This window comes from Dryobates pubescens, chromosome 10, assembly GCF_014839835.1.
Source record: "Dryobates pubescens isolate bDryPub1 chromosome 10, bDryPub1.pri, whole genome shotgun sequence".
NCBI lineage: Eukaryota > Metazoa > Chordata > Aves > Piciformes > Picidae > Dryobates > Dryobates pubescens.
Genome location: NC_071621.1, coordinates 6,895,343 through 6,919,509, shown reverse-complemented (window position 1 = coordinate 6,919,509; position 24,167 = coordinate 6,895,343). Strand labels below are relative to the sequence as shown.

Genomic DNA, 24,167 nt, shown 5'->3' with positions numbered 1-24,167 from the left:
AAATTTAGGCAATCACCGGTGATGCCAGGTTACTCTTGAAACATATTCCGTGCCCAGAGGTCTTCTTACCTGGTATTTTTAAAATAAGCTGAATTAGAGATAATTTTATCTGAAATTTTTATGCAGGCACAAATTTTCAACCCTAGCTGTCAGAATGCAGGTGTAGAAGCCTTCCTTCTGGCACTTAGGTCTGTAAAATTTTAGCCAGTGACGGTTTCGAGTATGTTGAGGGGTTTTTTTTTTGGGTTGGGTTTGTTTTGGTTTTTTTCAATTGCTGAAAAAAAATCCATTGTTTTACTAAGCTGCTTTTCAACCTCTGGATCAGTTGCTGTTTCCCAAACTAACACTTGTTTTTTTGGTAGGTCCTGTAAAATTAGCAGTTATTAAGTAGTGATTACATTTCAGCCGGTACCGAAGGGAATCTTTTTCTGTTCGTTTCAGTGACAGGGTTTTTTATGTTTGAATGCAAACAAGCTTGTTTTCCAGGTGGTGTTCTGTTGATCAACGAAGTCCCTGCAGGGGTTTCTCTAAAATGCTGTACCTTTCTTACAAATTCAGCATCCTCTGTCCCTGCATCCCTGGCTGAAATGGGCCGTAGCTTGTGCCGCACGTCACGCAGCTCTTTCTGTTTGAGGGTTCGTTTTGTCTTGAAACAACCCGAGTTCCCCACTCGGTCTGAAGCTGACTGTGCAGAATCCAACCAACCACCTGGTTGTTCTTCATCTATTCCTTAGTTTATTGCTTTTAGCTTGGGAAATAGCAACAACATTTTTTAGACCCATTTTAAACTTTGGAATCTCCCTAGCTGCAATAGGACTGGCAGGTCAAGGGCTGGAGGACTTTACAGTAGTGAATTTTCTTTCTTTCTTCTTTTTTTTAATATATATACTTGGCAATTCTGCTCTCTTTGCTCATGCATCTTAATTTTTTTTTCTCCCCCTGCACTTCTTGATTTTATGTATATTTGTGTAATTGATCTTTCTAGAGCTGTATCTTCAAAATTACTTCTTTTGGTGTAAATATGCAGTAGTGTTTTACGTTTCCACATGGTTTTATTTTAATGGGACCTGCTTTGTGTTCTAAGCCATGGGTCATTCAGAATAACTAAACAAATGGCTGTTCATTTTTGCTCCAGTTCTGATTCTCTCTTAGTTCTCCTTCGATAATTTATTACTAATCCTCTCTTGCTGGTCATGAAATTCTATGAAGCTTGTGTTGGGAGCACTTACCTGGGAGGTCAGCAAAGTGTTCATGTTGTTTTGTGGCTGGAAGCCTATGACAGAAGGGAGGAAAAATGGTGCTTCAGCAAAACTCAGTGTTTTTGCTCTTCTGGGGTTATTAATTCACTTGTTTCCAGTCTGGGCAATGGTTTTGCTAATTTTTACATTATTTTAATAGAGATATGAAGGAGCCCTTGGTTATGTAGTTCACAAATATTGTCCCCAAAGTGCATTTGCTAGTTTTTATTGTGTGTTCGGTGGCTAACTGTTTGAAGTATTACCTCTTAACCTTATTTGTCAATTTTTTGTTTTGGTTTTGCATTTTGTTTTATATATATAAATATATATATATATATTCAATTTTCCAAGATGGACTCGGTCTTTTGCAGATGTCCCCTTTTTACAAGTACTTTTTCATTAAATTATGAAACTGCTAACAGTATTTTCATTTGTTGTGATTTATTCAGGACTTTACCCTCCGTCTCTGGCAGGTGGTTCAACTCATCAGTCTAACAGCAGTACCGTACCCATCTGGTACAGATTACTTGTGCAGAGTTGGCAATGCTTTTACAGGCTGCAGTGTCAAGGAAAACCTTTCCCCTGTAGCCCCTCAAAAGAGCTGCTGAACCCTAATTTGCTGTCCAAGCCTGGCTTTTTGTTTCTGCCCAGCTGAGCAAATGTAACAACCGTTTGCTGTGCTGGTCTCGCTTTTTACTGCATTTGCTTCTCCTGTAGGATGACTGTCTATCCCTGGTTGAACAAATCAAGTCGTAGAGGTAGGTCCATAGCCTGTGTCGTCTGCTTCTTGTACACTCACACACATGCACATATGAATGTTTAACAGCCAGTACTTGCTCTGTGTGTGTGCAGGACAAATCAGTACAAGCAAGTTGCCAGCTTGGTGTTTTATGTCGGTTTTGCATGACCTGTTGCTGTAGTTCTCCCTGTTATCACAGGCTGGTGCTGTGACACACCTTGCTGGCAGAGAGGAGCTGCTCCCTGTGCCAAAGCAGGGCAGAAGGCAAAATAGAGGATGAAGGTCATCTTAGAACACCAGGTTGAAAGAGAACTCAAGGATCATCTGGTCCAACCTTTCTTGGCAAAAGTACAGTCTAGATAAGATGGCCCAGGACCTTTTCCAGCTGAATCTCAGATCTCACCACTTCCCTGGGGAGATTATCCCAACGGCTGATTGTTCTTGTGAAAAATGTTCCTTTTGTGTCCAACTGGAATCTCCCCAAAGTAACTTGTATCCCTTACCCCTCATCTTTTCCATGTGACTCCTTGTAAAAAGGGAGTTTCCACTTTCTTTGTAGCCCCCTGTTAAATATTGGAACATGGTGCTATGGTCTCCCCTAAGCTTTCTTTTCTCAAGGCTGAGCAAACCCAGTTCTCTCAGCATTTCCTCAGATGGCAGCCTTTGCAGTCTTTTAATCACCTTTGTGGCCCTTCTCTGGACTCTCTTCAGCCTGTCAACATCACTTTTCTTTTTTTCTATATGGCAGGGACCAAAACTGAACACAGTATGCCAGGTCTGGTCTGACAAGTACTAAGTAGAGCAAAATAATAACTACATTATCTCTGCTGGCAATGCCCTTGTTGATACATCCCAGCACCCTGTTGACATTCTTTGCTGCAGCAGTACACTGTTCATTCATATTGAGTTTGTTTCCCATCAGGCTCTCCAGGTCCCATTCCACAATGCTTTACAGCCAGGTACATCCTAGCTTGTGCTGCATTCCTGGATTACGCTCTCCCAGCTGTGAGACCTTACATTTGTCCATGTTGAACTTCATCGGGTTCTTAACCCACTTTTCCAGCCTATCCAGGTCTTCCTGCAGGATTTCTCTCACCTTATGAAGTGTCTGCTTCCCCACCCAGTCTGCTGTCACCAGAAACAGGTGATGTTGTCATCCAAATTGCTTGTGAAGATCCTCAGCAGCATCGGGCCTGGTATCGGTCCCTCCTGTTCCCCGCTTGTGTCCAGTTGCTGGTTTGAAAACTAGCTGTTTAGCACCACGCTCTGGGTGCCGCCTGTCAGCCAGTTCCGCACCCACCGCACAGGGGACTTGTGTGTGCCACAGCTCATTCATTTCTCCTGGAGGAGGCTGTGATGAGCTGTATTGAAAAACTGAGAGAAAGAACGCAGGTATAGCTGCACAACCAATCCAACAGCATCACTCCTACTTTGGTCAGCCTGGTAGCTGGCAGCACTGAAGAGGGACAGGGCACTTGCAGGTTGCAGGCAGGAGTGACCATCGTGCCCACAGTGGTTCAGAGAAGAGACAGTGTGAGCCATGAACTGAGTAGCTATGTCAGTGTGCTTGTGGCCTAGTGTTGGGGGCAAGAGCAGTGAGCAGGTGGCTACAGGCAGGCCAGGAGCAGAGGTGGAGGTGTGTTGGGTGAAGTCTCTGGATGAAAAGAAAACCAAAGGGAGAAGGCAGTAAAGGTGCATATAGAAGAGAGGAAGAAGCAGCAGCAGGTGATTGGATTGTCAGGTATTTTTTCAGCACCGGGATTCCTCCTTTCCTAAAGGCTCTCTTGCAAGAGATTTCCTTGTGACTTTCTGACTGGCAGCCTCCCATCCCCTTTGCAAGTCCAATCTGCTTTTGGCTGGGATGTGGGGAAGATGACACCAAGGAAGGAGATTTGTATCCCCATTATGCTGGAAGCAGCTGTTGTCGGTTTGTAGAGTTTTGACCAGTAAGTACATGTGGTTACTTATTGACAGGACCTGAGGCCAGGGTCTCACAAGCACTAATAGGAATTGTGTGGTGATTCTCAGCATCATCATTTCTGCATTTGTCTTTCTCCAAAGAGAAGTGTTTCTCAGCTATGAGCTGTGTATGTTATTTGTAGATGTTGTTTGTTTGGGGCTTTTTCTGTTGTTGTTTTCACCATGAATCCCAAACCATAAAAGGAGGAATTGCAAACATTGAACTCCTAAAAACAAGCTGGAAGCATTCACTTGGGTTTGATGTGGTACCTCACTGATGACTAGGCCCAGGTTCACCAGCTGTGTGCAGGTACATGATGTGCATCTGATACCTGGGAGGGATCAAGCATTCCCAAGTGTTCAAAGCCTGCCTCTGAAAGCTACAGAGATAATCCCATGAAACTAGGCATCTTGATCGTTGTGAGTTTTGATGATTCCAGTACTTGTAGAGGTTTAGCACTGCAGGGAATTGACACATCTAGTGGGAAAACATGCTTTTGGTGTGAATTAATGAGCAAAAGGAAGCTGCTTGCACAACCTGGGAGCTTGGCATGCAAGGGAAGGGCAGAGATGGAAAACAATGGAATGCCTCAATGCAACTTCTTTAGGAAGAAGTGAGGACTCTCAGACTTCTAGGTTAATGACAGATATGCCATGCTACTGCTGAGTCTTTATGCCAATTTCATGGCTGAACAGACTTTTTCCTCTTCTGGGGTGTAATTCTGCAGCGTCCCCCTCTTGCAGAGACCATAACTGCTCCTAGGCTTCTCTCCTAACCAAGTCAGTGCATCTGTCAACCGTTGGATCCCTGATGGGATGTGACGGAAGTGGATTGAAGTGGCTGCATGCACAGATTTCTGAAAGGAAATGTTACGTAGCAGTTGGAAAAGTTGTTTGAAAATAGCAGCTGTGTGTGCCTATTTCTGTTCCTCCAGTTAACCCTTCTGCAGATCGCTTGCATAAGTTTATGTGACTATATTGTGTAAGGAGAAGCAGCATCAGATATTTGCCCATTAGTTTTCCTGCCTCTGAGTACAGCTTCCTGTTATCTTTCTCCACTAGGCTTTTTTTTGGCTGAGACAATCTCCTGGATCCATCTTCCCCTGCCCTTTCTCTGGAACTCCTATTTTGTTTCAGGCTGGGCAGACCTTGCCTGCCTTCCCACTGCTTTCTCAGCAGCCCCGAGGCTGGGTATCTCCCTCACCTAGGCTGCCTTATCTGGGGCATTGTTTTAAATACCTGCATAGGCTCTGACATCTGTATTTCTTTTTACTTAAGCCTTCTCAACATTTTTTATGGTTTCTGTTGTCATTCCCCAGGTGCTGCCCCAGCCTTCCTCACCTTGGGGAAGAGCACGGGGCAAGGCAGACACACAGTGTACTTTGACAGAGTTCCTCAGCAGGTCTGTGTTCTGCTGGCCAAATTGGTGGAACAGTTTCCCTGGGAAGAGCTTAAAACTTAGCACAATACAAATGTATGAATGAAGAGGCCTTCAAGAAATTTCCTGGTCATCTGAAAGCTTTTGAGCTTATGACCGACACCATCTTATTTTCTGTGATCTCAGCAACCACAAGGAGCCCTCTGGAGTAGTACCTATGAAACAAAAATGCGTTACATACCATTTGGAAAAATAGCTCTGGTTATACATTTGGAAGTGCAGGCCCTAGTGAGGGAATGAGACATCGGGGGGTGGTGGTGGTGGTGGTGTGGGGGTGTGAAGAAATCATTAACCCCGCACCCATTTACCCCGAAACCAGGCGTCTGGTTTCATGCCTTTGAGGTTCCACCTCTCTTATCTCGGAAGGGTGGTGCTGAGTAGTTTGGGAACCCTTGCCCTGGCATTTTAAGCTCCATTTGCACCTTGTTTGAATGAGGCCTCAGCAAAGTACTTCCCCTCTTCAAAACTGATGGCTCAGCCATTGTACTGTTATCTTCTCTAAAACTGAGCAGGGGCTCCCCTCCCCTCTGATTATTCTTTCTACAACAAGCTAGCCGTTTCTCCTGGCTTAAGGAAGCACAGATGTCAAGAGCTGGATGAAGCAGGTGATGTGGATAGCCGTAAGCAAGTTGTCATTTACATTTATTACAAAGGGCTAATAAACAGTCTTCTCTCAAATTGGCTGATTGAACGTGGTGAATTAAGTTCAGAGTAGTTGCCCCCGACCTGTAGTTAGTTAGACGTTTGCTTCTGATTTGGGCCTGAAGAAGGGCTTGTGTGCCTGAAAGCTGCGAACAGTGAAAGCTCTTTTGGTAAATGAAAGATGCTACCTGGATCGCTTGCACGCAACTGCCGTGGCACATAACAGTGCTCGCTCTTTTATCCTGAATCAAGGAAAACGCAGATTCCGATCACATGGGGTCTAAAGAGCTGAAGAGTAAGGCATTAATTTAAAACGTCTTGGCCATGCTCTGCTGAAGAACCTTGTGCTGGAGCACCCTGTTCCCTGTCTGAGTGCAGAGCAGAGGGCTGGAAAGACACAGGCTGGACTTTGCGTGGGGCAGCTTAAGGTGGCGGGAACCAGAATTTGTGGGTATTCCAGTGACAAAGAAGCTGGAGGGCCACATGTGATGATGTGAGGGGTGTTTGTGAAACACCTGAGAAGCTGTCTGCACCGGGAAGGGCCATATAACATGTCGTCTTATAGTGCTGTGTTCTTAGGGATTAGATGCTTTTGCATGAGGCTGTGGCCAGTATATGAGAAATGATGCTGAAATTAGTCTGCATAATAAACTGTACTGAGGGCACCATTGGTGGTTCTGTGAGAGAACCCAGACTTTAAAGGCTAAGACTTCAATATGACTTCACAGTAGTTTGGTGCAATCCTTCTTAGAAAAGATGCCCTATTTGAGAGGCTTAGTCCATTTTGCATTGACTTCCATGACAGTATGACCACAGTGGGTATTAGACTTGATGTAACATAAATTAATCAACGGGCATAAGCCTGTTTAATGCCCTTGTGCATTGTCTCGTTGTATCTCCCAATGAGACATCTGCAAAGCAAGAAAACCGTGTACTTTGGCCAATGTTCAGACTCTACAAGTATTTAAATACATTACTAAGATCATCCACACTAGTAAACAGTTGAGACTTCTCAGCAGTTTGATGTCTCCTGGACCTACTTGTTGCTTACCAACAAATAAAATCTCGATCCAGACATACAAGTCAATTCCAAGACCTGTAACTGTCTGAAAACAAGTGCACGGCAGGACAAACTCTTGCTTTCCAACCAGTTGATTTCAGTGACTGATTTTATATTTCTGCCTCTGCTCATGCTTGGCAGGGTGGTTGTTTCTGCTTTGCTTTGTTCCCCCTGCCCCTAAAATGCAGTGTTATCTGCTAGTGGTAAATTCCCACGTGCTCGCTGTTTGCCCTGATAGATGTAAAAGCAGGGCAAGCTTACAGCGAGGTAGGGGCTCCTTGGGCTCCAGCGCTCGGTGTGCAGTGCCTGCTCTCCACTGCACCTTGCCCTGCTGCAGAGGAAGCCAGACAGACTCCCTTCCTGCAGTGCCTGGAGGCAGCTGTAAGAAATAGACTTCTGATATAAGACGTTTGCACTTTGTATCAGGCCTACAGCCTTCCCGCCTTCAAGCAAAGGAGGAGAACTAACATAGAAGTAAAGCATGAAGACTAAAGGTGAAATAAAAGACACATACGGTTCTAAAGATGAAGAGTTGATAGGATCAGCCTCATAAAAGGAGGGAAGAACAACTGAAACTTTCCAGTAGCCAGCATAAGCAAAAAAAAAAAAAAGCCCTGCTTCTTTTTATAACCCCTTAAATCATCATCAGCCAGCCAGCCCTTCTTGCCTGCAGTCCTTACAGGTGAGGGGATTTTTTCCAGCTCTGGTGCACTGGGGCATTCTCCAGAACTGCTGAGTGCTTTGTGGTCGGCGAGAAGGGTAATGGCTTGTGGCAGGTTCGATGAGGGCTGTGACTTAACCTTACAGGACCTCTTGTACTGCAGATCTACTCTTTCTGCTCTTTGTGGTTGTGTTAAGATCCCACTTCTCCTGCTCCCTGCAAAGCAGAAGTAAGTGTGCAATGTGCCTGCCCACATGCTGTGTTACCGGTCTTCTTTGAAAGCCACAAAGGTGCTGTGTGTGGTCTGTCACTGATTCAGAGGCCACAAAGGAAATGTTTTGCCTGCGGTGCAATTAACAGGAAGTTCCTGACAGGGAAGCCACCTTTGGCAGCTGTCTTTTCTGCGCTTTCCTTTCCTATGGTGAGCCTATGCTAGCAGAAGACCTCAGCTGATGCACACTACGGAGCCACCCCCCTGTGAATTCCTCCTTGCTCTGCCTTTCAGCAAGTCTGGATTAGCCATTGCAGAAAAGACAAAGTTGGGATACTGTGCCAAGCAACTAAAGATGCAAGTTCCAAATATTTGAAGAGCAGAGTTTGTGTTGTAACCTGATGCTCACAGAAAGCTGTTAATTTTCTCCCAAGGCGTGTGCCAACAGACAGCTTGTTTTGATGCCTCCAAACCATGCTGGCAAATGTCTGCGTCAGCAAGGAGCCAAGGGACTGGCCAGGTGGGTTGAGGGTGTATCTCCTGCTGCTGAATTCAGTAAGCCGCTGTGGATCCTGAATGCCGTTGTGCTGTGCAAGGACAACGAGAGTGGGAGAAGTGGCTGAGCTTTGAAAAAAGCAATTATTTTACTTACCTGCACTTGATGAATGTTCTGCATACACTAATTTTTTTTTTAACCTCTGGATCTACTTTCCTTTTGTAAAGTGTATGAGAAAAAGAGATTTCTGGAACTATTTACCTGAATGTTTGCTTCCTGTGTTGGCAGTCACTAATAATTTGTTTGCCTCAGATCTGAGATGAAATCCTGCTGTTTGTTGTACAACACTGCAGTGGGGCCAGAAAGAGAAAATTCAGTGCTAAGCACTGAGGTAATGCTGTGCAAGCCTGTGAAATAAAACCCTCGGGTAATATGACAGTAAGCTAATAAATACATTAGTAGGCTGTTGAGGGAAGCCTCCGTGAAACACACTGGGAAGGGCATCCAGCCCATTAACTTTCCAAGTATATAACCAAAAATGTTTTAAAATGTGGCCATATTAAGTCCAGGGTGGGAGCATCTACTGTATGTGTAGAGAGAAGCCAGTGAAAATGCTTGAGAGGTGGTAATTGCCAATAGGAAGATGTATGATTTGTGAGGAACGCCTAAAAGCTGCAACAGGAGCTGTGAGCAAACTGCCCATAAAAGAGCCCAGTGTGTGCTGTGCGGTCACTGGTGTGCAGCACTAGGCCATGACCCTTGAATAAAGGGACTGTTTACAAGTGGCAGCTGGAAACAAGAGTTTGGCTAGAGGAAAGGTGAGCAGTCAAGTTAATCCTGGTTCTAAGGCTCTGGTGGTGAGCCAGATTGTGCCTACCTGGTATATCCCCATTGCCAGGAGAAGATACATGAGACTGAAGTAGTGTTAATATCACAGACCCCTACGGGAATGACCCAACACATGTCAAAATGCAATCTATCACGGGCTGCTGAAGAGGAGAGCTGGCATTTATGAAGTGCCTTTCGCCTCACAGCTTCAGACCTGGAAGCCATACCGTGGGCACAGGCAGCCACAGTAAAAAACTGCACGTGGAACTTCTGATGCTAGTTATTTGCCTTGTGCCTGTGGAAGATTTTGGGGCTTTGAGGTCACAGGAGCAAAAGGAGGGCACAGTATGCTCAAGGCCCAGCGTTTCTGGATAACCTTGGGAACTGTTGCACAATCTGTGGAGAAAGATCCCTAGCGCTGGAAGTCAGGGCCAAGGTTCAGTGGATGCCTAAACCGCAGTAAAGGAGAAAGCAGAAACCAAACTCTTTGGACATCTCCAAGAAACGGAGAAACTACTGCCGAGAGAAATCTCTTCTTCCCCCTTCCCTGCAGCTCTTGGAGGGGGGAGCCGAACTGTCCTGGCTGGAGCTGTTGTCCGCGGTCTGCGCCAGCTTCACAGCACTCCGCGGAGAGGATCCCAAAGGGCGCGGCCTCTGCAGGGATGGGGCGAGGCGGCCGCGCCCCTCCTCCAACGCGAGACAGGCCTGCCCGGTGGGGTGGGGAGCCCGCTCCTGGACAGGACACCCTGGACCCGGCTGCCCCTCAAGCGGGCGGAGCGTAGCCGCCTCCCGCTATAAACGTGGCGGCGACAGCGGCGGGTCAGCACCTTTGGCTGCGCTGCTGAAACAGGTGGGGCCGGCGGGAAGTGTATCGTTACGGTTTTCTCTCGTGTGTGTGGTACGCCTACATTTACTTGCTTTCCTTTCTTTAGTTACTTCACGCACAAACGCACACATTTTTCTTTCCCTTCTCCCCGAATTTGCCGCCCGGCATGACAGCAGCTCGGGCTGCGCACAGAGCTGCACGCAGGGTGTCCGTCGGCTTGCGCTCCGGGCCGAGCCGAGCCACGCTACACTCCCTACGGGCTTGGGCGGGAGGTGGTTGGACATGTGAGGGTCCTTCACCGGCACTGAGCTGGCAGTCGGAGCAAGGAGCATAAACGCAGCCCGTGTGCTGTGCATTCTGTGCTCTGTACAGGTAAGTCCCCTCAAGACTGAACATGCGGCTCCGAGCAGGCACAAACGCTATTCTTAAGCACTCGGGGTTGATTTTATACGTGCTGGCCCTGGACCGACATGCGTAAACCAGAATAATTTTCCCCACAGATATGTCATCCATTAAGATTGAGTGCATCACCAAGGAGAACAACGAGATTGGGGAGTCGCCTGTCTGGGACGAGAAGGAAAGCTCACTGCTCTATGTAGACATCACGGGTAAAAAAGTGTGTCGCTGGAGCTCTGTCACCAAGCAAGTGCAGGCCATCTCCGTGGGTAAGGAGGGGCTCGAAAACCACCTTGTTGAACCTAAAAGTTGTGCATTCTGACTTGGTACAGTATCCCTGCTGAACACAGGCAGGGCTCCTGTAGGTGATGCTGGATGGTGCTCGTCTTCTAGTGGAAACAGACCTTTCCCTAAAACCTGACCTTATTAGGCCAAAAAGGACACTGAGGCTTGTGCTGCACACAGAAACTAAGTAACAGTGATTGGGCAGGCTGGGGAGTTTTCTAGGGGTTTTGTGCTATTGGATTACATTCGATCTACTATTCTTCCCTGTACATTGTTCATAACTTGCTCTTTTCTGCTCCTTCTGTCTCAGAGGGTAAGGGTCACCAAAACTCTCATTCTCTGGTGATATCTGTGGGAGTTTTCTTACTGATTTGAATGACTCGTCTCCATAACATCTTCTTTATTAGGAAAAAAAGAAATCCCATCATGATTTAAGAAGTTATTTTTGAAGGTAACAGTATTATTGGCTGGAGTATCGATAGCTCTGAATATGTATTCCAGAAAGGAAGAGCTATGCTAACTCTCATAAATAAGGAGTTTCATATTTACTTCTGGATATGATACCATAAATATTTGTTTGTCTGAAGACAGCTCCTTAAATGGTTTAAGTACTAGGATTTACCCTTTTCTGCCGTTCAGTAACACTTGGTGAAGAGGTCACTTGCTTTCACCCATCCATAAGTTGTTCACATTATTCACAATAAGTTCATCTGGATTTATTTGCTCTTCAAATTACTGTAGCTACCAGTTTTAAGATGAGAGATGGCCTGATACTAATTTTGCATCCCAAACATATTTCCTTAGCTGAGGGAGCACGCTTCTCCCTGACGCCCCTTCCCGATTCAGACCTGCTCTCAAAGGTGTAATTTTTTACATGTGGTCTCTCTGGAGATGTAGAAGGGATAGTTGCTCAAGTAGCTACTCCTTTTTCTCTTTGTTTCTTCCTCCCCCCCCCACACCCCCACTTTCTGTTTCCTATGTTACAATAGTTACAATTCATAACTGTGCCTTTGGGAAGACCATGATTAAAAGGCCAAAAAAAAATCCTGAGCAACCAAAGAGTGAGTACCATATGATTAAAAGAGCAGGTCGATGTCCAAAGTGAAAACTGAGAGAGAAGTTACTCATTACTGAAGCTTACAGAAAATTACAACATCCCCATGCTTGGCCACAACTTCAAATGCACTTTTCAACTCCACAGGGAAAACACCATTGCACACAAAAACATGCCCAGGGGGGAGACCTTATGGTTAATTTTCTGTTTGGTATTAAATGGTGTAAATACATCAGTTCCTGTGGATGCTGCTTAGCAAAAAGCCCTCCTGGATGGCTGCAGACTGAGCTGGGTGCAAGGGCCAATATTCCCTTACACTGTGTCTGTGTTCAGCGAACAGCACGGTGGCTTTGTCCTTCTCACTAATTTGGTACACCCTTTCCCCCAGAATGCATTGTTGGGAAGATGTAGACAATTATTCCTGTGTGTTAAATACTATCCCAGACTTTATTGCCCTATTTAAAGTTGTTATTTCTTGCATTGCACCTGTTTGTAGGCTTTTACTGAACTGTTATCTTCACACTAATTTCTTTGATTTCCCCTCTTCCCCCCATTAATTCCTGTATAATAGCCTGCAGTTGAGGGTTTACTGCTTATTAAGTCAAATTAGTATAAACTAGTCATGGAGGACTTACTAATTTTTTGGTTTGCTTTAACTTTTGGAAAGCTCTTGCTACTCCTTGATGTGTTTTTGGCGCTGCAAGAAGCATGTCAGAGCTACATGGCAGAGTGTGGTGTAGGGAGGTGGCTCTCCTGCCCAGTGTGACATATCCTAGGGCAGAGATACTCTCTGCCACCATGAGTTATGACTTCAAAGCCATGTAGGGCTGATTTACCCAGGAGCTCTGTGCTAAACAAACAGTTGCTCCACAGCAATTGATTTTTCCCTTGGCATGGGGGTAGAACCCACACAACAACCTGCTGTAAAAAGCACCTATCAGAACCAGGCGCTACTAATAATTATCACTCCTAGATGCAGTGGTAACGTTCAGGTTCCCTGAGATTATGTAGTTGGGACTTGATGATCTTAGGCATCTTTTCCAGCCTTCACGATTCTCTGATTCTGTACGTCCCAAACTCATGATTCTCTTTGTAGCAGCTTTCTGTATGCATTAAGTATGCTCTCTCTGCATGAGAGAATCTATTTCTGTGTATTTAAATATCAGTTTTATTGGTGGGAAATTAGGTTATTTCTTTTGCCTGTGATTTCACTGAATTTGATGTGACTGCTTGCATGTATGAAATGGGCAGAAAAGAAATCGCTGTGTGGCACATCCCTCTTTTTCATTTCACCCTTTTTCTAGGTAATCTTGTGGGCTCTGTGGCTCTCCGGAAGTCTGGGGATTATGTCATCACCCTAGGAACCACGTTTGCTGCTTTGAAATGGAAAGAGCAGGTGGTAACCACCATTACTCAAGTGGACAATGGCAAACCAAACACCCGATTCAATGATGGGAAAGTGGATCCTGCAGGGAGGTATTTCGCAGGTATGCTGCAGGTAGTTCCTTCCTTCTGCTCCTCTGTGAGGCTTTGTGGGAAGTTACATGCTGACCACACCTTTCTCAGTATTTGAATGACCAAATAAGGCATTTAGCAGAAATCACACTGCACACCACTTCTGCCACAGTTCAACAAAAACCCCGAAGGACTGTGTTTTGTCTTCTGCTGTGAAAGCACTTTTGAAATCTACTTTTCTCTTTTCCTTTTAACTCTGTTTCTTCCTTGAATTTCTGAAGCCTCTACACTGATCCTACCTGCACACACGGACAGTGTGGTTATCGTCACAGCAAGTAGCTAGCACCAAACCTAGGGGAGAGCCTATTCACTCTGAACCTGCTTTCTCCCCTTTGTCTCTGCACAGGTACCATGCCTGACGAAGTTCATCCCCATATGATGGAAAGAAAACAGGGTGCTCTGTACACACTCTTCTCTGATCACTCAGTGGTGAAGCACTTCGATCAGGTGGACGTTTCTAATGGGCTGGACTGGTCACTGGATCATAAAACCTTCTTTTACATTGACAGTTTGTCGTACTCGGTGGATGCCTTTGATTATGACCTCCAAACTGGAAAAATTAGTATGAATTGTTGTATTCTAAAGCCTTTGTGATGTTTGTTTCCATTCTGGTTATTATGCACAGATGATAAGAACTTTGGGAGCACTTCTTCAGAGGTTTAGAAAAAATCAGAAGCCATGTTAACATCCATGAGCACCTGTGTAGGTGCCTAGCTCAAACTAGTCAGAGGCTGTTATTAATATTACAAAGTATTTAAATTGAGAGGCAGAGTTTGAAGAGTACTCCAGACTACAGTTGCTAAACACAGAGTGTATCTGATCTTCCTGTGTAAAAAGGGCAAAACGTTTCTTGTATGGCTAGATTTCTGTGGCTGCGTGCTGCTTATCACTGATAGCGTAGGCAAAGGAAGAGGAAGCTTGGAGGCTTGTGCAAAACCTCGGCTAGCTTATCTAGATTTTTCACCACTTTGGTTTGTAAAACAGAAGCCCCTAAATGAAGATTGTGCAGATAGAATTAAGAAACAACCGAAAAAACAGTAACTCAAAAGGACTTCCTTTATTTATTTTAACAAAACAAAACAACCCTTTAAGGGCTTCTACCATCCTGGCTAAAAAACAAAACAAATTCCAATGGCTTGGACTGGCAATGTGCTTTGGAACACACAGACTGCACTATTTTGCTTTAACATAACCAAGTAGATTTGATACTTACTTTTCAAACAGTGAATTTTAGGTGCAGCATCTTGTCTCAAAGTCTCTCTGCCACAGCTTACAACTGAATTTTTCTTCAGGAAATAGGGTGGTTCTCTCCTCTCTCTCCTGCACTTGCTCACTCTCTTTCTGTGGGCAATCTGACAGTCCCCAGGAGCAGAAAGGAAGCTCGTTACAAATACTGCTACATATGAGGAGCATTGAAGTTGTCAGAGCATGAAATAAACAATATTAGAAAGTTGGGTTTAATTTCCTCTAATAACATTTGATAACAGTTCAGAGAGAGTTGTTTGTTTTAAGGCTGACAGTATTTCTTTGAAGTTGATGCTTTTTCTAACTCTGTGTTTATAGAAACCCTCAGTTTATATATCTGAAGGTCAGTTGTGTGTTGGAACAATGATTATTGGCATGTTCCAGCAATCTGTTTAAAAACTCTTCAGTTCTCTGTCTGGAAGTTTGAAATAATAACCCATGCTTGAAATAATCCAAACTGCTTTTAGAACACATAATTAATTTCCTGAGTATATATGACATTAATTTATTCAGCTATTCATCTAATACTGAAAGTATGGAGCATGAGTGGTGCACTATAAAAGAACACCAGAAAAAAGGATTATACTTTCAATGGATAGAAACTGATCCACAGGCTTTCACACTGAGAAACAGCTGTCTCAGGAGAGAAAACAGGGCAGCAGACGTGATTTCTTTCTTTCACATGAAAAAGACCTAGGACTTCAGCACAGCTTTTGAAGATAATTGTACAAATGACTCTGCTGGGCTGTCACTAAGAAGAATTTTCACAACTGTCTCACTCAGTTTTGCTGTGATTTTCCTACCCTGCAGGCAATCGCAGAAGTGTGTACAAACTGGAAAAAGAGGAGAACATTCCTGATGGGATGTGCATTGATACCGAAGGCAAGCTCTGGGTAGCTTGTTACAATGGTGGGAGAGTGCTTCGCCTTGACCCTGAGACAGGTGAGTCTTTGCAAAGGCTATGCTGGCGTTCTGTGTTGTGGGAGGTGGCTTTTCTCCCCCCACAGAAACGGTATACGTGCTCTCTATAACATACCGCTCATTTTGGTTTGTTACCTCTCCCTGCTTTTAAAAGCTGGCTTTGTAAATAAGTTTCCTTTGTTCCCAGTCTCTCTTATGTTGGAAAAGGTAAAGCTGCTGAGGAGATTACCATTGTACTTGCGAATTCTTTGAGTTAGCATCCCCTTGCCTCCTCCAAGCTTAAGAGCAGCGTTTACAGAATTGATAAACGATGTAGAGGAAAATTAATAAGCCATGAAACAGTAAAGATGACTTAAGCCATAGTGTATTGTGCTGGGCAGGGTACTGAGGTTAATACAAGTCCTACATGACACTGATGCCAGCAACGGTTTAGTTGTTATTGAGAAGTATTTAAACAATACATTTTGTAATAATAATTGCTTTTTTTAAGTACTTAATGAATTCCACAGCATTTTATCACCCCCACAGTAATGTCTTGGGTGTGCCCATTGTCTGAGCCTGTCATTTTATTGCTAATCTCATCTGGACTTTGGTGGTTTGTGAGGCATGATTTACTCTGGGTAAAAAACCAAAACACAACAGAACAAAACATTTAAAGCACTTGTGGAGTACTGAACCACAAGGAGCCAGAGGATGGCAATAGGAGAGTGATTTTGGCAGACCCCAGACAGCACAGGTTTGCATAATGCAGCATGAGAGCAACTGCACTGGGTTGCATCTGGGGTATCTTGAAGCCAGGTCTAGCCCTGACAGAAGTCTTGGGGTTTTGTGAAGCTTCATATTCAGGGATGCCTGCATCCTTTGACATGTCCTTCCTTTGGAATGTACAGCAGATCCTGGCACACATGGGCACCAAATGGGTCAGGCTGCAGCCTCTGGTCTGAGTCCTTCAGAAATTCTTACTGAAGGCTCAGGCTGTGATTTTCCCTCTTCAATTTGTTCCTGTACAAGGTTTTGCCAAGCTGTGGGACTTCCTCCTGTCTGCCCCTCAACCCTAGGAGGAGGAAGGTGCATCTGGGAGATCCCAGGAGCTCTGGAATCTGTTTCTGGTCCCACATGCTTGCCCTTTGGTGGGAAGAGCACTCCTTGGTGATATCCACTAGCTTTTTGAATACCTTCCTGGACCAGCAGACTCTGCCATTTTCCCTCTCTGATTCACTGTTTTTTCCTCCCTGGCCTTCATCTGCTTTCTTTGTTTCACTTGTTTCCCCTTTCTTCCTCCCTTTTGGAAGTGTTTTCTTGAGAGAAAGGTTAAGGGAATTAGTGTCCATAGGCAGATGCATAGGGAGAACTAGGAATATTGATAGCAGAGTACATATGCCTAATGCACTCCCAGTCTCTTAACTCTGCTCAGATCAGGGTCTTTCAGACCTGGATGTGATTTTGATGAATCAAAAGGTGCCAGTGGATTTCTCTTCTGTGAACCTTTTTTGTCCCTTACTCACATAAAACTGCAGGGACCAGTAGCAAGAAGTATTGCAGTTTAAGCATCCATGTCAAAAAGAGTCGCCTTCTTCATGAACACCTGCCGATCTGCCCTTTCTGCACTATCATTCTAAAGTAATATCTAAAATCTGTGATTTGCTGACTTTTGAGTGACTTTAACCATTTAGGGAGCTAACCCAGAGAGGTTTGAAGAGAACTCCATGAAAGCCCATCTTGTAATGCACAAATATCTGTGAACTGTGGCTTGACCAGACTGTCAGCCATTTGCAGATAAAAGACAGATGTGCTTGCGGATAGCAAGCGCATCTAAAGCATGTGAGGGACTTTCAGGTTTCCTGGATAGCAAACCTTGGGCTGCTTTTTTTAAGGGCATGGGTGACAAAACTTGTTTGTTTGGCATCTTTTCTAAGTTGAGGGTTTTGAGGTTCAGGGTGAAGCTGCCTTTAGCTTTAAGATGTGCTGCAGGGAAAGGCTAGGTGCTGGCTGGACCATAGGAGGTTCTACATAAACATGAAGAAAAACTTTCATTGTGAGGGTAACAGAACACTGGACCAGGCTGCCAGAGAGGTTGTGCAGTCCCCTTCTCTGGAGACATTCAAAACCCACTTGGGTGGTTCCTGTGTGACCTGCGATTCTGCTCTGGCAGCGGGGGTTGAACTAGATGGTCTTTCAAGGTCCTTTCCAACCTCTAACATACTGTGATGCTATGTGAACAGGTAGGTCTTCTTTCCCAGTTTTCCAGATACTTTGAAAAGTCTGGGGGGGAAAAAACCCAGTTAATCAGACAAGCAAATAACCTCTGACAATATAAATGCTGGAAATACTGTTACACCAAGTTGGATGTTCTTTTTTTTCCCCCTTTTTATACTTCAGCCATTTGGGGTCAAAATGTGTGCCAAATAAGCTTATTACACAGCATCAGGAATCTCAGAGTCCTCGAACTTTCCAGGCTGTTACATACAAGAGGCTCTCACCACTGCTCACTTGCTGTTTTCTTTCATTTATTTTGTAATTTAAAGAGATTTTAAAAGTATGCAGCCCTCATGTAATGGCTGTCAGTGAAGCAAAGACAAGTCACTCATCCCTCACAGTCCTGTATGCTGGTTACATGCATGCTAGCAAGTATCACAGTATCACTAAGGTTGGAAGAGACCCCAAGGATCATCGAGTCCAACCTGTCTCCACAGACCTCACGACTAGACCATGGCACCAAGTGCCACGTCCAATCCCCTCTTGAACACCTCCAGGGACGGTGACTCCACCACCTCCCTGGGCAGCCCATTCCAATGACGAATGACTCGCTCAGTGAAGAACTTTCTCCTCACCTCGAGTCTAAACCTCCCCTGGCGCAGCTTGAGACTGTGTCCCCTTGTTCTGGTGCTGGTTGCCTGGGAGAAGAGACCAACCCCTTCCTGTCTACAGCCACCTTTCAGGTAGTTGTAGAGGGCAATGAGGTCTCCCCTGAGCCTTCTCTTCCCCAGTCTAAACAATCCCAGCTCCCTCAGCCTCTCCTCACAGGGCTGTGCTCAAGGCCTCTCCCCAGCCTTGTTGCCCTTCTCTGGACACGTTCAAGTGTCTCAATGTCCTTCTTAAACTGAGGGGCCCAGAACTGGACACAGGACTCAAGGTGTGGCCTAACCAATGCAGAGTACAGGGGCACAATGACCTCCCTGCTCCTGCTGGCCACACTATTCCTAATGCAGGCCAGGATGCCATTGGCCTTCTTGGCCACCTGGGCACACTGCTGGCTCATGTTCAGGCAGCTGTCAATCAGCACCCCCAGGTCCCTCTCTGTTTGGCAGCTCTCCAACCACTCTGACCCCAGCCTGGAGCTCTGCATGGGGTTGCCGTGGCCAAAGTGCAGCACCTGGCACTTGGCCTTGTTAAATGCTTTCCCATTGGACTCTGCCCATCTGTCCAGTCGGTCGAGGTCCCTCTGCAGAGCCTTTCTGCCCTCTAACTGACCAACATCTGCTCCTAGTAAAATGGATCAGCGAGTAAAACACATCAGGCAATGTCCTTCAGTCCTCTACCATACTGTATCTTATTTCGTACAGCCAGACTGTCTTCCTGCACCAAAGAAGAGCCCAAACTATCATTTGAGGTGCAGCATACCCAACTAGACGGGCCAAAATTGGGCCAGGACTGCACCAACAGCTTAAGAATGTGGCCCTGCTTTTACTGGTGTTTACGACCCATTTGGTTGTGGTACAGGTGAAGCTGATTGGTCTGTGCTTTGGGCATTTCATTGCAGTGCTGCCATGTCATTGCAAGGCACCAAGGTACAGTTTGTTGAGTGAGGCAAAAGGTTTTAAAGACAGGTGCTTGCTTTGATGAGCACCTCCTGGGAAAAAGTGCTCATACAGTATTTCTTATATAATGTCTGAAGTTAGTATCATAGTATCAGTCTGGGTTGGAAGGGACCACAAGGATCATCTAGTTCCAACCCCCCTGCCATGGGCAGGGACACCCCACACTAGATCAGGCTGGCCAGAGCCTCAGCCAGCCTGGTCTTAAACACCTCCAGTGACGGGGCCTCAACCACCTCCCTGGACAACCCATTCCAGGGCTTCACCACTCTCATGGTGAAGAACTTCCTCCTCACATCCAGCCTGAATCTCCAGCTTCATTCCATTCCCCCTCATCCTATCACTACCTGACATCCTGAGAAGTCCCTCCCCAGCCTTCTTGTAGGCCCCCTTCAGATACTGGAAGGCCACAATTAGGTCACCTCGGAGCCTTCTCTTCTCTAGAATGAACAGCCCCAACTCCTTTAGTTAACCAAAGTTAACTTTGGTTAACCAAAAAGAGGTTAACCAAAAACTTCTCGCAGATGTTGAGTGGGCCAAATTTTCCACTTCTCTTTTTTTTTTAATTAAATTTTCTCTGCTCCTTGTAGGGTTTCCAACATCAAAGTTCTCTCCTGCAATTTCAGCACATTGCTAAATAGTTACTTCCCATAAAGAAACCAAGCCAACATGTGCAATTGAAGGGGCGGGGGTAAGAAATTACATGATCTGGTGGCTTTGAGCAACCTGATCTCATGTGAGGTGTCCCTGCCTGTGGCAGGGGGGTTGGAACTAGATGATCCTTGAGGTCCCTTGCAACCCTGACAATTCTGTGCTTTAACATGTTTCTGGAAAGAGAAATTCAGTTGTAGATAAATAGAATAAGCCTGATGAGTACAAGCATTTATTGACCATAATTAGGAGGACCTTCAGAAAATTCTGCTGTAAGGTGTCCTGACAGCCTTCCGGTTGAGGCCGGAGGCAGGCAGTCTGTTGGCTGGCATTAGGATGGTCTTTGTTGGTATAGTAAATACATAATCATGTTTGTGGTAGTGCTAGTTTCTTGTGAACTTCAGACACGTCTTATGATCCCTATTTCATGCAAGCTTGATTTGAAAGGTTATTGAAACTTTAGGGAAAGCTTCTAGGAATTACATCTTCCTTGACTGCAGGCGGTAGAGGTGTAGCGCAAGGTATGCCTCAGTAGACCTGCATGAGGTCTGCTTGCTCCAGGCTCTCTTTGTAGTTAGAAGTGGGAAAGTCAGCACGTCTAGGGCATGATTCATGTGACCTATTTTAATGAGGAATTGTCTCCCATTTCCATTGATTGCATGAGCAGCCTAGATGATGAGCTCAGATATGGATGTCTGTGCTGTGGCTGTTAGCATTTAATTAGAGGACAGGCTGGGATTTGGAGTAGGATTTGTTTGTGATGGTAAGTGAGACTTGTCAAATGATACATTGTCAGCAATGTGGTTTACAGAAATCTTCATTTCTCCCTGTCACAGTGCTCATCACTGTGCTGGAAGTCATCATGGGACCTCCTCCCTGCCCTGGTACCTGCTTTGTGAAACATCTGGTTCCATGGTGGTTATTCAGAATAATTTGTTTACATTTCTTGTCATAAGTAGACAAACAGGCAATGGCATGCATGTTTTTATTGCAGGGAAAAGACTCCAGACTCTGAAACTTCCTGTTGACAAGACAACTTCTTGCTGTTTTGGAGGAAAGGATTATTCAGAAATGTATGTGACTTCTGCCAGTGTTGAGATGGATAAAGAATACCTTGCACGACAACCGCAGGCTGGCAGGATTTTTAAGGTGAATAATCCTTTTTCCTGTCACTTCAGAAGGCCCTTTTTTTTTTTTTCCTCTCCTGCATTTTTCAGGTAGTAAACCAGTTGGAGTGGAGGGAAGAAGGAAAAGGGTTAGATCTGGATGAGGGCATTGAGTCCATCATCAGTAAATTTGCTGACGACACCAAGCTGGGGGCAGGAGTTGATCTGCTGGAGGGTAGAGAGGCTCTGCAGAGGGACCTCGACAGGCTGGACAGATGGGCAGAGTCCAACGGCATGAGATTGAACGCATCCAAGTGCCGGGTTCTGCACATTGGCCACAGCAACCCCATGCAGAGCTACAGGCTGGGGTCAGAGTGGCTGGAGAGCAGCCAGGCAGAGAGGGACCTGGGGGTGCTGGTTGATGGTAGGCTGAACATGAGCCAGCAGTGTGCCCAGGCAGCCAAGAGGGCCAATGGCATCCTGGCCTGCATCAGGAACAGTGTGGCCAGCAGGAGCAGGGAGGTCATTGTGCCCCTGTACACTGCACTGGTTAGGCCGCACCTCGAGTCCTGTGTCCAGTTCTGGGCCCCTCAGTTTAGGAAGGATATTGACTTGCTGGAGCGTGTCCAGAAAAGGGCAACAAGGTTGGTGAGGGGCTTGGAGCACAAGCCCTATGAGGAGAGATTGAGGGAGCTGGGGTTGCTTAGCCTGAAGAGGAGGAGACTCAGGGGTGACCTTATTGCTCTCTACAACTACCTGAAGGGGGGTTGTAGTGAGGCAGAGGTTGGTCTCTTCTCCCAGGCAACCAGTACCAGAACAAGAGGGCACAGTCTCAGGGTGCACCAGGGGAGGTTTAGGCTGGAGGTTAGGAGGAAGTTTTACACAGAGAGAGTGATTGCCCACTGGAATGGGCTGCCTGAGGAGGTGGTGGGGTCGCTGTCGCTGGGGGTGTTCAGGACGAGGCTTGACAGGATGCTTGGTTGCATGGTTTAGTTGATTGGGTAGTGTTGGATGATAGGTTGGACACGATGATCTCGAAGGTCTCTTCCAACCTAGTTAATTCTATTCTATTCTATTCTATTCTATTCTAATATATGTTGTTTGTATTTTTGGCTCCTGTTGCAGGAGAAAAAAATGTTAAACATATTTAGAGCTTTGAAAATACTTTTGGGTTTAACATTTGTAACAATCCTGATACTTAAAATTTTCTGTGCCCCTCCCAACATGGTTTAAGTTTTCTGTTTATTATGGAAAGAATGTGTAAATACTTCTGTGTTAATCTATGGCAGATAAAAGCATCGACTTCTCTTTGCTTTCTGGTTAGTCAGTTGTAACTAAATTATCTCTTTAAAAATACGTCACCTTGGGATTTGTTCTAAGGCCCTGCTGTATGTGTGCATACTGAAGGTTACATTGTGAGCTGCCAAACTAAGGCTTAGTGGTATCTGAGAAGAGGCTTTGGGGGCATGGACTCTGGCCTGCAATTACTGAGCTTTAGAGAAAGAGAACAGGTTGAAGTTCCTGGCTGTGATAAGCTGCTGTGTGCAAAATGTAATAGGATGTCAAGTTGGAGGACAGTCCTTTTCTAAATTAAAGCATGTCTAGATGTGAAAGAAAAGCATCTGTCTGATAGTGGTGAATTATTGCACTAATTTTTTTTCTCTCTCTCTCTGTTTTAATAGATAACAGGGCTGGGGGTGAAAGGAGTCCCACCGAATCCATTTGCAGGTTAAATGTACGCTCCTCAGAATGGATTAGAGAGGCCTGATGTAAGCAAGACAAGTCAGAAGATCTTATTCTGGCCTTCAGCATCTTTTAGCTTTGAAATCATAACACAATTATGATATCTCATCAGGAAAGCATCAAACACTGATGAAATACATGAAATACTTTTAAAACTGATGTGGTTTTTTTCCCCTTTAAATTCCAGTGTTTTCAATATTTGATACTGCTTTTTCTGTTGTGCTAGAAGTATTCTCACCCTAATAAACTAATTAATATTGTAAATTGCTTTTGTGATTAAATAATGTTTTAATATATCTTCTTTTTCTTTTTTATTCTCCCATCTCATTTGCAGTTTATGCTGTATGGATTAAACTACTTGTGCTGTTTCTTTTACCTGTTTTCAAAGTTCCTTATAGGATATCCATTTGTGGGCTTACTGCTGCTTTAACTGGGACATGTTTGTCCCATGATGTTCTCAGCACCAGACAGAAATGGGTTCAGGAGCTGGATTCTGGAACTGGATTCAGGAACTCATGGACTGGGAGTGAATGTAGAACAGAGTCCTCTCCAGATGCTAGCCATAGAATCATAGAATCATTTAGGTTGGAAAAGACCTTCAAGATCGTTGACTCCAACTGTTAACCCTAGTCTTTTCCAACCTTACTGATTCTGTGATTCTTCCAAGTCTACCACTAGCCATATCCCCAGGCGCCACATCTACACGGCTTTTAAATGTGTCCAGGGGTTATAGCTCAACCCCCCTCCTGGGCAGCCTGTTCCAATGCCTGACAACACTCCCAGTGAAAAAATTTTTCCTAATGTCCAGCCTAAACCTCCCCAGGTGCAGCTTGAGGCCATTCTTTCTTCTATCACTAATTACCTGGGAGAAGACACCAGCACCTACTTCACAACAACCTCCCCTCAGGTAGCTGTAGAGCATGATGAGGTTTCTCCACAGCTTCCTTTTCTCCAGACTAAACAACCCCACTTCCCTCAGCTGTTCCTCATAAGACTTGTGCTCTAGGCCCTTTACCAGCTTAGCTGTTCCTCTCCAGCATCTCAATGTCTTTCTTGTATTGAGGTGCCCAGAACCGAGCACAATGCTCAAGGTGTAGCTTCACCAATGCAGAATGCAGAGGGATGATCACCTCTCTGTTCCTTCTTGCCACACTAGCTCTAATACAAGCCAGGATGGTGCTGACAAAGTGAGCTTAATTCTCAGGGTCCCTCAGCTCTGTACTGAATATGACATATATGGACTACAATACCTTGCTGGTTAGATTTGGGTCATCTGAAATGTGTGCTCCTCTGCAGGTGCAGCCTTTTTACTCTGCAGCCCCAATGCACACAAGACTT

The 24,167-nt window shown here is 45.2% G+C and overlaps 1 protein-coding gene across 1 annotated transcript; it reads left to right on the top strand.

The window, feature by feature from the left end:
- Window positions 1–10,007: 10,007 nt before the first annotated feature.
- On the top strand, window positions 10,008–22,868 carry LOC104302123 (regucalcin). The gene is made up of 7 exons (XM_009902600.2): window positions 10,008–10,122; window positions 10,599–10,763; window positions 13,138–13,320; window positions 13,695–13,910; window positions 15,404–15,535; window positions 20,975–21,129; window positions 22,769–22,868. Exons 2-7 carry the CDS (start codon window positions 10,601–10,603, stop codon window positions 22,817–22,819), a joined length of 900 nt encoding a protein of 299 aa, XP_009900902.1. The 5' UTR covers window positions 10,008–10,122; window positions 10,599–10,600; the 3' UTR covers window positions 22,820–22,868.
- Window positions 22,869–24,167: the final 1,299 nt, after the last annotated feature.